General features: G+C 43.5%; 1 protein-coding gene across 5 annotated transcripts in view; it reads left to right on the forward strand.

Annotated features, from left to right (window-relative positions):
• The window catches only part of ZFYVE16 (zinc finger FYVE-type containing 16), a 743498-nt gene that overhangs the window by 311594 nt on the left and 416554 nt on the right, over positions 1-15350 (forward strand). Inside the window, exon 5 of one of the 5 annotated variants that reach the window (XM_086960831.1) lies at positions 2002-2148. The exons of the other annotated variants lie outside the window; for them this stretch is intronic. Within the exon in view, the coding sequence (XP_086816957.1) occupies positions 2002-2148 (147 nt within the window). The remainder of the gene's footprint in view (positions 1-2001; positions 2149-15350) is intronic. 5 annotated transcript variants of the gene reach the window in all.

Consider the following 15350-nt stretch of genomic DNA (forward strand, 5'->3'; position numbering starts at 1 on the left):
TCGGCCTTGAAGCTGAACGGCGCAAAGACCGAGATCATGCTCCTGGGCAATAAATGGACGACCTTTCCTCCTACATCCTGGCCCGACACCTTCGGCGAAATCCCCTCTCCTAGAAATGAAATCAAAACACTAGGAGTTTGGTTGGAACCTGACCTTACCATGAAAACGCAGGCATCGAAGACAGCAGGCACCTGCTTTGGTCTTCTGCGGTCCGTACGCAAGATCCTGCCTCTTCTTCCCCTCCCATCCAGGAAACTACTTGTCCAGGGTCTTGTCTTGGCCCGGCTCGATTACAGCAATGCCATCTATCTGGGGGCCCCTGATTACACCTTGGCCAAACTCCAACGCACCCAGAATGCGGCGGCCAGGCTCATTATGAACCTCCCCCCTAGAGTATCGGCTAAGCCTGCCCTTAAAGCCCTACACTGGCTCCCTGTCCGCCAGAGAGTAGAGTTCAAGGCCCTATGTACCACCCACAAGCTCATCAATGGAGCTGGCCCTGCCGCGCTTAAAAATATGGTCACCCCATATAAAGCCGCAAGACCCCTTCGCTCCGACGCCGAACATCTTGCTACGGTGCCCAAATTCAGGAAGGCTCGTACCGGTGGTCGCCGCTTTTCGGTCAAAGCCTCCACAGCGTGGAACTCACTCCCTCTCAGTCTACGCCTGGAACCCTCCCTCATGGTTTTCCGCAGGAAACTTAAAACCCTCCTTTTCCCCAAATAAGGCACTCCCTTCAACACCCCTCTGGACCCTTTCAGGTGAATAGCGCGGGGATGCCTACGGGTCACCAGGCGCTTTAGAAATCGCAAAATAAAATAAATAAAATAAAATAAGCGCAATGATGACGTTCTGAAAACAGGGTTGCTGTTAAGCAATATAGTCAACGTGGACACTTTCAGTTAGGCTTCATTAGGCCAGGTCATAATATGTGAGTGTCCTCCAGTTAAGGCGTCTCCCAGTAGTGCTGCAGAACATTCAATACAGCACTGACTGACCTGATGACTACAGAGCGGTAGCAGAAGGAGTAGGTTTACTACATTCCTCCTGCAATCGCAAAGGCATGTCCAAGTGGATTGAGGTTCGGATAACCGATATCAATGATGTGCTAGTTTAGAATGGAAAACTGCGTTCCTTCCTGGAGGACTTGCAGTAGAAGTGAAGCTTGATATCTTTGTGGTGTGCCTGGGAATTGCACAGCCACTGTTATTCATGTTGCAGAAGATGTTGAAGAACTTAAGCATGTATTAGGCTAAGAAAAAACATGATTGTTTTTCCATTTTCTTCTGGAGAAATCTTATATCTTGAAAATGAACAAATGTCAAATATTACTTGGTCAAATACGGTTATAAGGTATGTATGGTGAACCAAGCCTACTTCATTTTCAGACTTCCCTCGACCACGATCAGTTTTTGATATACAGCGTACATCTGTGCTGGAAACAAAAGGAAAGCTAAACCAATTTACCCAAGTGTGATCCTCCAGGGATTGAATACACGATATACAGTTCTCTCAGTTTAATACCAGAAATGCTTTGGAATATTATTATATGAATAAGTGTTTCGCATCAAAATGTATTCTACTATACAGCTCCTGAAATAAAATGAATTATTGTGCAAGTTAAAGCGAAAGGATCCCAAAAGAAAGTCGAGTTATACATGTTGAGGCAGCAGCGAGTTGATCAAGTTACAAATGCACCTAAGATTAGGAATAGTGTACAGGGCAAAAATCAATTCTAATTAGCAGATGAATTCAATATGATTAATAATAAATAGAATACATTTTGGTGGTGAAAAAGGAAACGTGCATTTCAGCAGTATATATTTTAGTGTACTCCCAATTTAACTTATATAAGGACTTTTACAAATTGTTTAGCGTACATATATCCAATTTGATCTCTGTATGCTAGACTGATAAATAGAGTGAACTCTAAAATATAAGGATCTATCCAATAAAGAATTTTGTAGCTAAACGATTCTGCGTTTTTTGTCCTCCCTTTAGCACAGGCATTTGAAAGGATGAGGAATCCAACAGGGCCTAAACCCGACATTAAACCTTGGCAGCAGGCCCAGGCAGAAGGCACATTTAACTCCACTCCGCCTACTGTTATGGAGCCTTTCTCAGTGCTTAAACAACCTGGAGTTGAAGGTAATTCAAGTGTGTTAGTTGTCTGCTAATTTGGTATTAAATAGACTAATTTAAAGATGAGTTTCAGCATTCACCTAGTCTCACTTGGACAGCACAGGTGCTGTCTCTTCGAGACCTTTTGTTTTTGGTCAGTGGGCTTGAACACTGCTCATTGCTTACAGATTCATTGCTCCAGTGTTACTCTCATTTGCTTGCTTCTTTATGGTCATGTGACATAGGATTATTTCCTCTTTATATGCTTGTCCCCCTCCATTATCTGCCTGCTCACTTCTGTCCGCCCTCGCTCCATAGTCCGAGTTGGCTTCCCCCATCTTCCCTCCCTACTTCTGTTGTTAATGTTGGCCTGTCCCCACCCTCCTTCCTTCTGTTCATTGACCGCATTGGCTTGCTCCCACCCGTAATTCATCCCTTCTTCCATTTGTTGTCCATGTTGGCTTGCCCCTACCTGCCCACCCACTCTCACTCTTGTTCGTTACCATGTTGGCTTGTTCCCACCCATCTTACCTCCTTCCTTCCGTTCATTGTCTGTAGTGGCCGCTCAGCATCCCTCCCACCTTCTGTTCATTGTCTGTGTTGACTTTCCCCCAACGCCCTCTCTCCCTCGCACCTTTCCTTGTCCACGTTGTACACCATCCCTCCTTCCATTGTCTGTGTTGCTCCACCTCTGTCACAGCAAAAAATAAGAGGTATGATTCAGAAACCACTGGTCGTGTGATAGCACTTTTCTTTTTTACCCACACCCTTCTTTGTCAGTAATGAACCATGTTACTTTGTCCACCTGCCCTCCATGTTTCACCCCCATGACATTTTGCCTCATCAATTGTTAGAAGGCTTAAAGACAGTCTCTCAACTTCAAAGCCTTCTCATCTTTCTTGATGAGATGGGTGTCATCTGCATCAAACAATGCCCTACATTTCATAAACGCCTGTGTAAATCTTGAAAATAATATTGCAGATAAATGAGCCAGGTGGAACCCCTAAACAGACATTTTCACAGATTTATAAGGGAGGAAATATAAAGTCTGGAATCACCTCTCCAGGAAGATTGACACTATCTTTAAACAACCCCTCTGCCAAGTGTTGTACCATCAGCCTGTGGCCCATCATAATAAACATGGTGGAGGTCACCAACAGGATCTAACCTGCATTCCTACCTTGGCCAAGGGTTACTACTGTGCCACCCCATCCAAGTTCCTTCATTTGGTGGGGGGGCCGGTTTTGGACCCCCGGGGCCGTTTTTGTTACAGGGCCGTTTTTGCAGCATAGCTGCAAAATCGGCCCTGTAACAAAATCGGCCGTAAATAGGCCCTGGCAAAGAGCTCGGCCGCACCCCCAACCCCCGGGGCTGGGGGTGGAGGGCAGGCTGAGCGCTTTGTCAGGGCCGGTTTGGGTTCCCAGTCCGGCCCTGTCAAAGGCAGTGCATCTATCCACTTTCTCCAAAGCCCCACCAAAATGAATCTTTTCTTTTTAAACCCACTGCTCTTTGACAAGGAGGAGAAGAGTAGAAGAAAGGAGAAGGAGTAGAGTGGGTTAGAAAATACCGCAAATCTCTCCCCCTTTGGCAATGCAAGGGTGGTAGTAACCATGCTACGAATCTGCACTTGGGCAACGCATTGTGTAAGAAATACCACATTTTCCACCATTTGGAGAGGCTGAAGTGATGAATATATTCCCACCCTCTCTTGGCCAAGAGCGTGTATGTAGGGTACTCACCACCTGACCCTTGGATAAGATAAGCGTCTAGAAAAAACTACCTCCACTCCTGGGTGAGCTAGAGGCTAAAAATATACCCCCATCCGCTCTTGGGAGGGATATGCACCACCCTTGTCATTGGGTTTAGATGCGAAAAGACTAGGCCCATGACCAAGATGGCCTAAGAAATATAATTCCACCACAGTTGTCCATGGCAAGGGATGCATATATCCTCCACCATATGGCAAGGCATAGAAGAGGCTACACACCAGCCCTTCCCTTGGGCGTGACAAGTGTTTAGAAAAAAAAATAACACCCACTCTTTGCCAAAGTGAAGGGAGAAATCCCAGTCCCTGGGTAAGGTGGAGAGAGATGTAAATGGAACAAAACATTTACCCCAACCACTCCAAGCTTGGGCAAGACTGGGAAAGGCAAGGCTGGATAAACATAACTTTCTTGTCCTTGGGGAAAGCAGAGGAACTAGACGCCACTCCTGCACTTTGGCAAAGTGGTCAGACAACTTACTTTACTTGCCCTCTGCCAAGTTGGGGGAAATAAAGGTACCCTAACTCACCCTTGAGACCCCCATCTTAAAGAAAGGCTGGGGTTTGAAAAAAATCGTAGCCCTCCTGCTAAGGCAAAGGAAAAATAAGTATCAAGCCCTCCTGGGGTAAAGCAGGGGGAAAGAAAGATACCTTACTACAAAAGGAAGTATACCTACACCTGATGTTCGCAATAACAGGTCTTGCTCTGTGAAGGAACACCCCATAAAGTCCTGCGAGGTCTGTTTTATTTATATGTTTGAGCCTGGTGGTGCCCTTAGAATAGGGAGGGGCAACACAAATCCTTTTTTTTTTTTTTTGTCAAAGGTTAACACAAATCCTTTTTTATATGTTCTAGGGTGGGCTCCATGGAGTGCAGTAACCTTTGCCCCTCACCCCTCCCCCAGCAACTTATAAAAAAAATGTTCTCCTGGTCATTAAATCCATGACCCGAGGAGAGGTTACCATATTTTTTTTAAAACACTCCTAGCTGACGTTTATGCTGTTTAACTGGAGTGCAGAGCCCCCTTGTGATGTTGGTTCTATGGCTACATTTTGTACCCTGAAAACTGTTTAACCCCTTCCATGCTGATGACGAACCCCAGCCGTCATGCACTACGGTGCTCGTGTGCTGATGACGGCTGGGGTTCGTCACGGCCCGCCCCTGTTCGTGCTGTTTACAGCACACCAGGGGAATCGCGGCCGCATGGAAAGGGTTAATAAAGACTTAGACATGTAATTTATTTTTTTCAAATAAAGCTTTATTGCAATTGTTTTTAGCAACAATCAATTTTATTAAACATGCAACTGTATGAATTAATGTACATTAAATTATTGGCTATTTTCTGTCATAAACAATACATATGCTTTATATATAATGATGTTCTGGCCCCTTCATAAAGCCAGTAGCCCTGCTTATTTTGGTATTCTGGCTCTTTGGCAAAGTCAGTAGCTCTGCCTTACTTAAAATTGCACCCCTTATTTTCAGTTATGTACGCTTGCGAGAGTTTGGGCACCAGATCCTGCGCCCAACCCACCTTGGCACTCAAACCATGCACAGTCTGGGGATGGATGAGGGCCCACGTTCAACCTCATGGTGGGAGTTTAGCTGCCTGCAAAGAGGGGATTGGTCAGTGTTGCCAGACCCTACCGTCATTCCCAAGCAGTGCATGGTTAAAAACACTTTTTTTCTTTGGAGTGCTTTGTTTTTCCACATGTCTGGATACCCAAGAGCACTTCCCTCTGGTCGATCACTTTTGGCTCCTTCTGACTGTTTTATCCCAATATCTTATGAGAAGGAGCAGAATTGTGAGTTTCAAAATGACAGGAAAAAAAATAGTTTGATGTTAATTTGTTTAGCTGTTTATGTAGTAGATATCTGCAAACGTTAATTTGTTCCTAAGTTAAAATGGGAAACCACTAAACCACATGCCTTTTCACACTTCACCCCCATTAACTTTCTTTCCTGCTGATTGATCATTACAAAACTTGGCATGCTGAAACTCAGCTGACAGTTTAAGTAGATTTTGTAATTATGTGCAAATTTGTCTATGGGATCAAAAGGTTTACGCAAATAAAAATGGCTCTCCAGTATAAAGCGCGTATCAATGTCATGATCTGGGTACAAAGCAGGTGACTTTCACTTACCCTAAGGCGATTTGGGAAAAGAGCTGAATGAGAATGCTACAAGCATGGAGAGTGTGGAGACCAGTTCATAGGAAACAGGGAATGGGATAGGAGCCCAGGTCTTCCAGCTCAGTTAGAAAAAGTCAGCTAATCAGATTGCCGTAGAATCACATCCTGGGTAACTTGAGCAGCTGGATGTCAGTAGCAAGTTGCCTTGCTACTTGCTTAGTTGTATGGTTCTCGCTTACTTAGTTACATCACAGTTTACGACATTTCTCTGCACCTTTGTTTTGTTCTACATTTTTCTCCTGCATTTCCCTTTTATTTATCCTTTTTTAAATCATCTGAAGATCTACTCTTCGGGTGTGCCTGAGTTTGGGGAAGGTAGCTGGGTACTTTCTGTGTTTGGTATTAGCTTTCTCTTACAAAAAATCAGTCCGATTCACTGTACCAGTGGTGTGCACGATTCCTTTACAGACCTCTCCGATAGAGATTGTCAACCCGTGTTATCCAAAACACCTTCCGAGGTGAATCATCCATTACAGTGTGCTTTTTAGGTCGAAGCCTGCATTGCAGGGCATGCCCTGCTGCAGGCAAAGAGATATTGTGAGCAGGGGATTTCAGTATGGCGTGAAGCCACGCCCCTTTTTCCATTGGCAGGCCTCTGGAAACGGAGGCCTGCCATTGGAAAAAGCTCTTGTTTAGCAGATTTGTCTGCTCTGGATCCCGCCTCTCGAGGACTCCATGACCTGCCTTACGGTAGCACGACAATATTTTTAGAAATATTGCCTTGGCAACCATGAGGCAGGTCAGGGAGCCCTGGAGGGGCGGGATTCAGTATCCTGTTTCCGCCCCGTTTTTTTTTTTTGTTTCGTTTGTGCCGTCATTCCTGTGCTGGGCGGTGGAGGAGGTAGGGGAGAGGAGGTGCTGGTTTTAAGACTTGTACCCTGGTTTATACATTTTAAGCTATGGTAAACTGCGTGCTGTAATCTAACAGGTTAAATAATGAAACGTTGTGTACTCGGTCGGCATGTAGAGTTTGTATGCGGTGTCCTGCGCGCTGATAGGGCGTTGTCCCGCGGTAGTGAGTGTAAACCTAACCTGGCGGCCATTGGCAGTGTGTGGAGGCCTGTACCAAGGAGTCGGCCTTGTAGCTGATCACTGTGCAACAAAACAACTCATTCGGACGTTCAAAGTGATTCATGGAAACGTGAGGTACATTTTTGACAGAGCTCGCGTTAAACTATATCTGCTGGCGAAGAAATAAGGTGCTTTGCTATTATTTGCTATTAGTTCAGCTAATTGGTGAATTTAGTCCAATATAATGTGCTAACAACATGGGAGGAGGGCGGGCATCCATTTTTTCAATATTGCTCGCTTGTTGTGAGGCTCAATTTGTAAAGTGGAAAATTGTCTTTGGATCGTTTTCTGTGCAGAAGGGCGTTGGAATGTGTTCGGATGGTCGAATGCACCTTCCGATCAGTCGGGTTTGTAATGCAAATGTGAGTGCGCTGTAGGAGATGAGAAGCCTTAAATGTATTTCTGTGGTTCACATATTAAAATGGAGGCCTCACTTACGGCTCTCTACCAGTTTAATGCTTTACTATCCTTTGGCAAAGTGGGTCACCAAGATTAAAAAAACACCAGTGGAATGAGAAAGGTGATGCAAAGACGCCATTCTATGTATTATTTATGAATACACGCGCAGCTTTGGATTGTTCACATTTTGGGATAATCAAGCCTCTGAAAAACTCCTGACAAGCAGGCCCAGTGCAATCTGTCACTCCTGACCAGCTGAACCCACACCATTAAACCCGCCGAGCAAGCAGCCCTCCCAGACTTCTGCACTTATTGTCAGAAGTTAATATTGTATGTTTATAAAACACTCGCCACAGACCACCTTTTAGCATTTTAACTATAAACGCTATTGTTAGTTTCAGAGATTTAAGCGGGCTGAGTCCTGCCAGTGCTCATCAGTTCTTAAAAGCAGGTGCTGAGACGCGTCACTATCGGGCTCTCGAATTTTGCCTTCACTCCTAGGGTGGAAAAAATAATTATAACTTTACAGCAGTACCACCGTTTGCTGCCTTTGATGTAACTTGAAAGACACTCATTCTAGTTTTAATGGTTTCCTGCTTATCACCAGTAGCTATTTCACCTTTTTGGGGTAACACGAGGCATCCAAAAATAGCCTTGTTTTTGGAGGCGCTCCGATGTTTTTGTGAACCGTCTGTAACTGATGTCATGGCCCTAGGTAGGACGTTTTTCCGCACTTAAAAAAAGCATGTTTTGGAAAATGAGCCGGAGCCTGTTCTGTGGGTCTTGGAATATCGCTGGCATCTCCCACAGTCCCTCGTCTATCTTTGCGGCTGGTAAACTTTGAATGTGGTAATTGGCGTAGAAGGGGTGGATGTCTCAGGACAGGTTCTTTTTAAATCAATCCCCTGCAGTTTGCATCTAGGCGGCAAAGCCACTGCTGCTTGAAGTTGGACCTCATCTGCCATCGACTAATGAGCGTACACTTCCCTTTTTCTATTTGAGCTGCGCTTCTCTTGAATGCTTTATCCAATGTCATGTAGTTTAAACCGTAAAACCAAGAGAAATGCATTTCCTCTGCATAGGTCAAGGGGCACTGGAATTATGCCATTTTAAAGCAGCTGTGTTTCTCGCATATTAAAGGGTCAGCCTGATAAAGCCATGTAATTCATCAGCTGTAGCAAAATCTGTAGAGTTTAACAAAAACGAATTTGCAAAGGTTACCTATCCACCTTTCTGATGCTTGTTGGTATATTTAGGTGTTATACTAGTACTAATGGGGTGAAACCAATGCTTAGACGGTGCTCACAAGTTTAACAAGCATTGGCATAGTCAATAGGTCTCACTTTTGGGACCTTATAGGTGTTTAGCCATGCAACAGATGATGTTGTTGCACCAAAGATATTGTGCTGCATAACTAAATACTTATAAGGTCCCAAAAGCGAGACCTATTGGCTATGCCAATGCCTGTTTCCTATTGTTCCCAATCCCCGCTTATGGACAGTAGGTTGGACATCCTATTCCTCTGCTTACTGTTCTTGCTTTGTAGAGTGGTGGACTAGCATCTGAATTTCCTTCTTCCACATGAGTCCCAACAGTGCCATGACACTTTGTGAGGCCCAATGGATTCCTAGGCTAATCCTTTCCGCATCATGTTACAATCACTCACCCTTATTCGGAAAGGTTTGGAAGTTGCTTGGCAAGCACATACATTTCTGCTAATATAGATTATGGAGCTTAGTACAAATCAGGAAAACTTAAATCCCTCCATTCCAAGTACCTCCCTAGCATCCGAGGACTCCATGACCCATCTGGAGAATGGTGGCTTTGGTATAAGCAGAACTGGATTTCCCAAAGGAGCCACAGGTTATCCCAACCGGAAATTTATTCTGGAGATCAGCAATACATCAAACCTTTCATGGCTCAATGCAAATTTCACTTCTTAAACGGACACCAAGCATTTTCCAGTGACGAGTATCATTTATCCTTTCATATTTAAATTAGGACGCATTCACGTGGCCAACACCTCTAATTAATGGAAATAGTCTTTTGCTTTTCATTTTGTTTTGGCCTTTGTGGAACAATTTCTTAAAGTATTTAATTGCTGGCGAACTGTGCAGAATGCTTATATGGAAAAATTTGAATCTCCAACAACAAAAGAGAGATTCAGTTTCCTTAAGTATACATTTTCAGTAATTAAGAGCCAAAACAATCTGGACTAATGAAGCTGCGGCCATGGCTGTGTATAATGGATTAAGAGATGAGCTGAAGGACATGTTGACTTTAGTATCTACTGGCTTTACCAAGTATGAAACCCTGATTAACCTAACCTTCTGGGTTGAAGCCCGGCAGCCGTCTTGAGTCGTAGAAAATATTCTGTGAAGATGGATTACGCCCAAAGACACATAAGCACCGTCGCTGGAAATATAGAGTGAAGAACCTATGCAAATTGGAACTTCATGAGGTCCCTTTTGTGCAGAAGGAGAATGCAGAAAGAAAGACATTTTACCCTTATTGTGGCCACGGTGGACCTTTTGTAAAAATCTGCCCCTTCCTTCTGGGAAACAGACAGTCTTGTCTGTAAAGAACAAACATCAGACAAGCCTCTCACATTTCCATCTGAAAAACAGCCATGTCACGTCAGATAGTCTTGCTTTGATGACATTATTTACTGAATGTGGAACCTCTGGCAATTTTATTGAAAAGGAATTCCGTGACAAACAACGGATTCCCATCATACAAAAGATCTACCTGAGGCTGTTTATGGATAGATGGTACTCTTCTGAATTCTGTAGATAGCCAGTGGGTGACAGAAACATCGCTGTTAGCTATGGAAAGTGGCCATGTTGAGTCCAAAACTTTGAATGTTATTTCTTCATGAATGTTTCCCATTGTGCTTGGTCATGGCTCTATAACCTTAAAATCTGTTTGCAAGATGAATACATTGTGATGAGTTCTCATCCTTGTAAAGAGCAGTGTTGACGAAGATCCACAGCTCTTTTGAAACAACCTTTGACTTGTTTTGCTGTTCAAAAACAGGTTGCCGACGTATTGATTCCGTTCACTTACCCAGACTATGCAGTTGTATTTAGTATAAAAGGAGCAAATGCCTTTCCAGTTCATTGAGCATACAGTTGTGTTATAAGTCTTCAGCTAAGAGCATCTATTCCACCTTGCAGGAAATACTCACTGACCCATAAGGAAGAATTATGTCTTGCGTATATTAGAGAAACACTTGACCAAATGATTGACAACCATTCAGTGTCAACAACATGGGTCCTAATCTTTTTATTTTTATTTATTTTTTATCCTGAAACCAAGAAGTGAATATCCACTCTGAATATCCACTCTGTATAGGTCCCTGGTAATAGAACAAAGCGGGTCATTACGATGATAGTTGGACTTTCATCCGACCGCCATCGTCGCAGGGCTTGGGACCTGCTGCCTGTAAGGCGGCGGTCCCACACAGAAGATCACGATGAGAACATGATGCGTCATGTCCAAAATGCACTGATGACATTTCTCTGCATTAAGTGGCAGGCACCACGCAGTGCCTGCCACCTGGTGCAGGGAAATGTAGGGGATACAGTAGGTACCACCCCCGCCCCCCATTGCACACCCACCTCCCCTCAATGGGCCCCCAAATGCAATCCCCGCCAACCTGTGAATGACGGTTGAACCACCATCCACCGCTGGTGGGGATGAAGCATCCTAATATGACGGACGGTGCCTGCTAGGCACTCCACCATTCTCAATACGCATTCCAGGTCCGCCAGGCAATCAGAACGATTGCCTGTGTCGGACCCTTGGCAGACGGTCTTCCCGTCTGCCAGCAAACCGCCCGCCATCGTAATTGGCAGGCGGAAAATGGCCGCAGGTTGGCGGTCAATCCGCCACCAGCAGGCTGCTGGTGGCGGAATCACTGCTATCGTAACCAGGCCCAAACTTACCATCAGTAATAGTAAGCGTCTTCCTCTTATTTGTGTCTCACTAACCCAAGAAAAGACTGCCAATATTTTCTCCAAATTTGAATTGAGAAGAGAGTATTTCTTAGTTTGCATCAAAAAGGCTGATGAGAGGAAAACTGCCTTTTAAACCAAATATGGACGTTAAGAATACCTTATAATGCCTTTTGGTCTTTGTAATGCCCTGGCTGCCTTCCAACATTTCCTTGCTTATATATTAGTAATCATTTGAGACACCTCTGTAATTATCTGCCATGGTGATACATTGGTATTCTCTTTAAATCTTGAAGAATTTCAAAGACATCTTCAAAAGATGATTGGACAAACACTTCCTATATGCTTAGATTGGGATTTGTATCTTTGAGACAAATCTTGTATTGAGACAAGTCTTTTCTGGGATTTCTAATTTCAGATAAACTGATTCAAATGGACCCAAACAAGGTTAACGCTGTGGAAGAATGAGTCCCTCCTTAGACGGTGAAACAAATGCAAATGTTCTTGGGCTTTGCCGATTTCTGTAGACTCTATAGAAGAGTTCTCCCAGATCATCAAACCCATTACAGAGCTCAAAAGAAAAATTAAACTTTCAAGTGGGGGATGGAACGAGAAGAAGCCTTCCAAACTTTAAAATATGCATTCATGACAGCCCTAATTTTGAGGCATGCAACCTTTTTTATGTGTGAGACAGACACCTTTTGTAGTACTTTCCATAACTTTACCCATATTTTCATTCCCAGTTCACTCCTGAACAAAACTCCACCATATATGATCATGAGTTATTAGTGATGAAAGAGACATGCACACATTAGAGGCATTACTTGAAGTGCTCTCCACACAGGGTCACAGTCTGGCCTGTTCACAAAAACCCTCCGTTTTCTAAAGAGTATGAAGTGTGGTAATCCCAGACAAGCCACATGGTCCCTCTTCTTCTCACTTTTTTGTTATGGCCTCATTCATATACCTGGTTCTCAACTCCTATTACCAGACCCGGTGCCATATTCACTCCATATTTATTTATTTGCGGGTTTATATCGCTAACTAGAATCGACTCCAACTGGAGTATCTCCGCACCCAAAAACACCAGAAACATACTCCAAAAAGAAGTCAGATGTTAGGAGAGTTAATTCTGAAACAGGAAAGTCTACAGTTTTTTCCTGAAGCTGAGATGCTCTGGACCTTGCCTGAGCATCAGAGGGAGCTTGTTCCATAATGTGGGGCCAACTACGGACAGAGCTTTACCCCCTGTCTAACCTTCTTTACAAATGGCACTCTCAGGAAAAGCTGGTTGCTAGACCTAAGAGAGCGAACAGGATTGTATGGTATAAATTTGTCTGTCCAGTATGAAGGTCCTAATCCGTTTAAGCTTTTATGAATTAGGCAACAGGTCTTGAATTATACCCTTTGGAGGATTGGAAGCCAATGTAGTTTATCCAAAAGGGGTTTAGATGGAGATCTAGGGGGGGCATTCAAGACCAGCCTGTCTGCAGTATTTTGGACAACTTGGAGTTTTGCTAATACTCCATCATTCACCGACAGCAGTAGCCCGTTACAATAGTCAATACGACTAAGTACCAAAGCCTGCACCAATGTTTTTCTGGTCGAATCGGGAAGCAAGGGAAAAACCTTACGTAAAAGACCCCTGACATGAAAGCAAGAGCCCACAATATAATTGCCATGCTGTTTAAGGGAGAGCTCTTGATCCATATTCCATGTTTTCAGACTCAAATCAAGCTCAGAGTAATCAAAGAACCAAACCACCTTCCATCATTTCTGCCTAGGGTCAACAGCAATTTGAAGTAGAAGTGATGTTATAATCCTCATTCAAGGGCCTTCCACAATATTTAAAACCCTGTGAGGGTAACAACGCCCAGTATCGATCCGCCTCTTTTATACGTGCCCCCAGCCTATTAAAGAGTTGCACAAAAAATTCCCCAGTAAATCAGCAACGTCAACGTTTTGGGGAATTTTAGCAGAGGAAGGGTGGATACTGTCATGACTCGGGGACAAAGAAGGCAAGGTTCACTTATCCGAAAGCAAAAGATCTGGGAGAAGGGCATAGCATAGAGACTCTGTAAATTGATTTATGAGAAATTTGTGCCGAGAGAGCAGTCAGGTCTTCCATGTCTGACGAAGGTTAGCCAAAATAATTTCAGTAGAATCTCGTCTCGGTTAATTTCAGCATCTCATTGGCAATAGCAAGTTGCTTCGCAACTGCTTAGATGTATGATTTCTGTTTGCTTAGTTTGATCAACGTTTATGGTTTTGCCTTCCATGCTTATTTTGTTCTCCGTATTTCTCTTTATTTCTTCCTTCATATGCCTCCAAATATCTATTCTTCGTTGACTTTCATTTGCTGTATAATATTAGTCACAACTACCAGCATCTCCTAGTTCACCCGAGCTTGAGGATGGTAACTGGGTAATTCATGGGTTTATCAGCTTTCCATTATGGAGCGTTAGACTTAGTGTACGTGTGTGATTTCTTTAAAGATCTCCCAGAGAGAAAATGTTAGCCCAAATCATTTAAAATACCCGAGAGATGGGACATCCACTCCACTGTTTTTCTGCCTCACATTCCCAATCCCTATTTTAGCCTCTTAATAAAGTAGGTTGAAGAATCTTTTTCCTCTGCTTACTGATAGTACTTGGAGGGTGATGGACTAGCATCTGGTTTTCCTACTCTCATATGGCTCCCAACAGGATTGTGACACTCAACCACAATTATACACTTACTGTACTAATAACTGTACAGTCACACATTTATTACTACATTGCACATTTACAATTTGAGTTTATCACCATAGTAAAACAAACTTATTATTTGAAAAACACTGATCACAACCTTACAGACTGCATGCAGCAATTAATATTACCTCAGGGAAACAACTCTCCTAACAGTCAGAAGGCGAAGAATGGGAATTTACCTTGAAATGCCTTAACGCCTTCCGCGCTGATGACGAGCTCAGCTCGTCATGAGGCTTACTTGCCGTGCGCTCATGACGAGCTGAGCTCGTCATGTAATGCGGTTTTTACAAAACCGCCGCGCACAGCGGGAAAAGTAGCCGCAGCGATGCGGTTAAGGTATTTCTAGCCCCTTGGATCTTTGTTTTGTATAAATACCTACTTGTTAAAACAGATATTCTTAAAAAAAATGCCATGACATAAGCCATATATACATATATGCAGAGTATAAAGTTGTATTTATTACTGTTATTAAGAGAGGGAAGGAGCAACATACCCCACTCGAGCCTTTGTCTCTCGTGACCCATGGCTCTGCCCCTCCCTCAACAATAGTAGTCTTTGAGTTAAAAACAGAGTAATGGTTCTTGCCATAATTTCTCCAACCAGCATGTGTTTTCTTTGTTTTTTTTTTGCTTTTACTTTTGTTTCTGAACAGTTTGCAAATTGGTGTTTTGAGCATGGTGGTTGGTCACGTTAAGATATGTTTTATGTGCATTGGTAACATTAATGGGCGAATTTCAGTTATTTGTTGTGTTTGAGCCAGAACCATAGCTAGGTTTTTTTGTTTCAGATTATTTCATTTTTGTTTTTCTTTTCTTTTTTATGACCAACCTAATTTACATACCTTTCTGCGTAGGACCTTCTGGGATTCTGGCACCTAAAATGGTCACTCTCATAACTCTCAAATCTTTTCTGACTTGTCACTAACCCTCTTTGTTTTTTCCTTTTTTTGGACTTATGCAGCGGCGGCCGCCATAACCGAAGAATGGTGTGATAGGTGGGGTCACACGAGGGATTGATTATGAAAAAGAAAGAAAACATACATTTTGTCGCCGGCTGCTCCAGTGCTGCGTCTCTTTGGTTGCTTCTCCTCTTCCTGCC

This window comes from Lissotriton vulgaris, chromosome 3_1, assembly GCF_964263255.1.
Source record: "Lissotriton vulgaris chromosome 3_1, aLisVul1.2, whole genome shotgun sequence".
Classification (NCBI taxonomy): Eukaryota; Metazoa; Chordata; class Amphibia; order Caudata; family Salamandridae; genus Lissotriton; species Lissotriton vulgaris.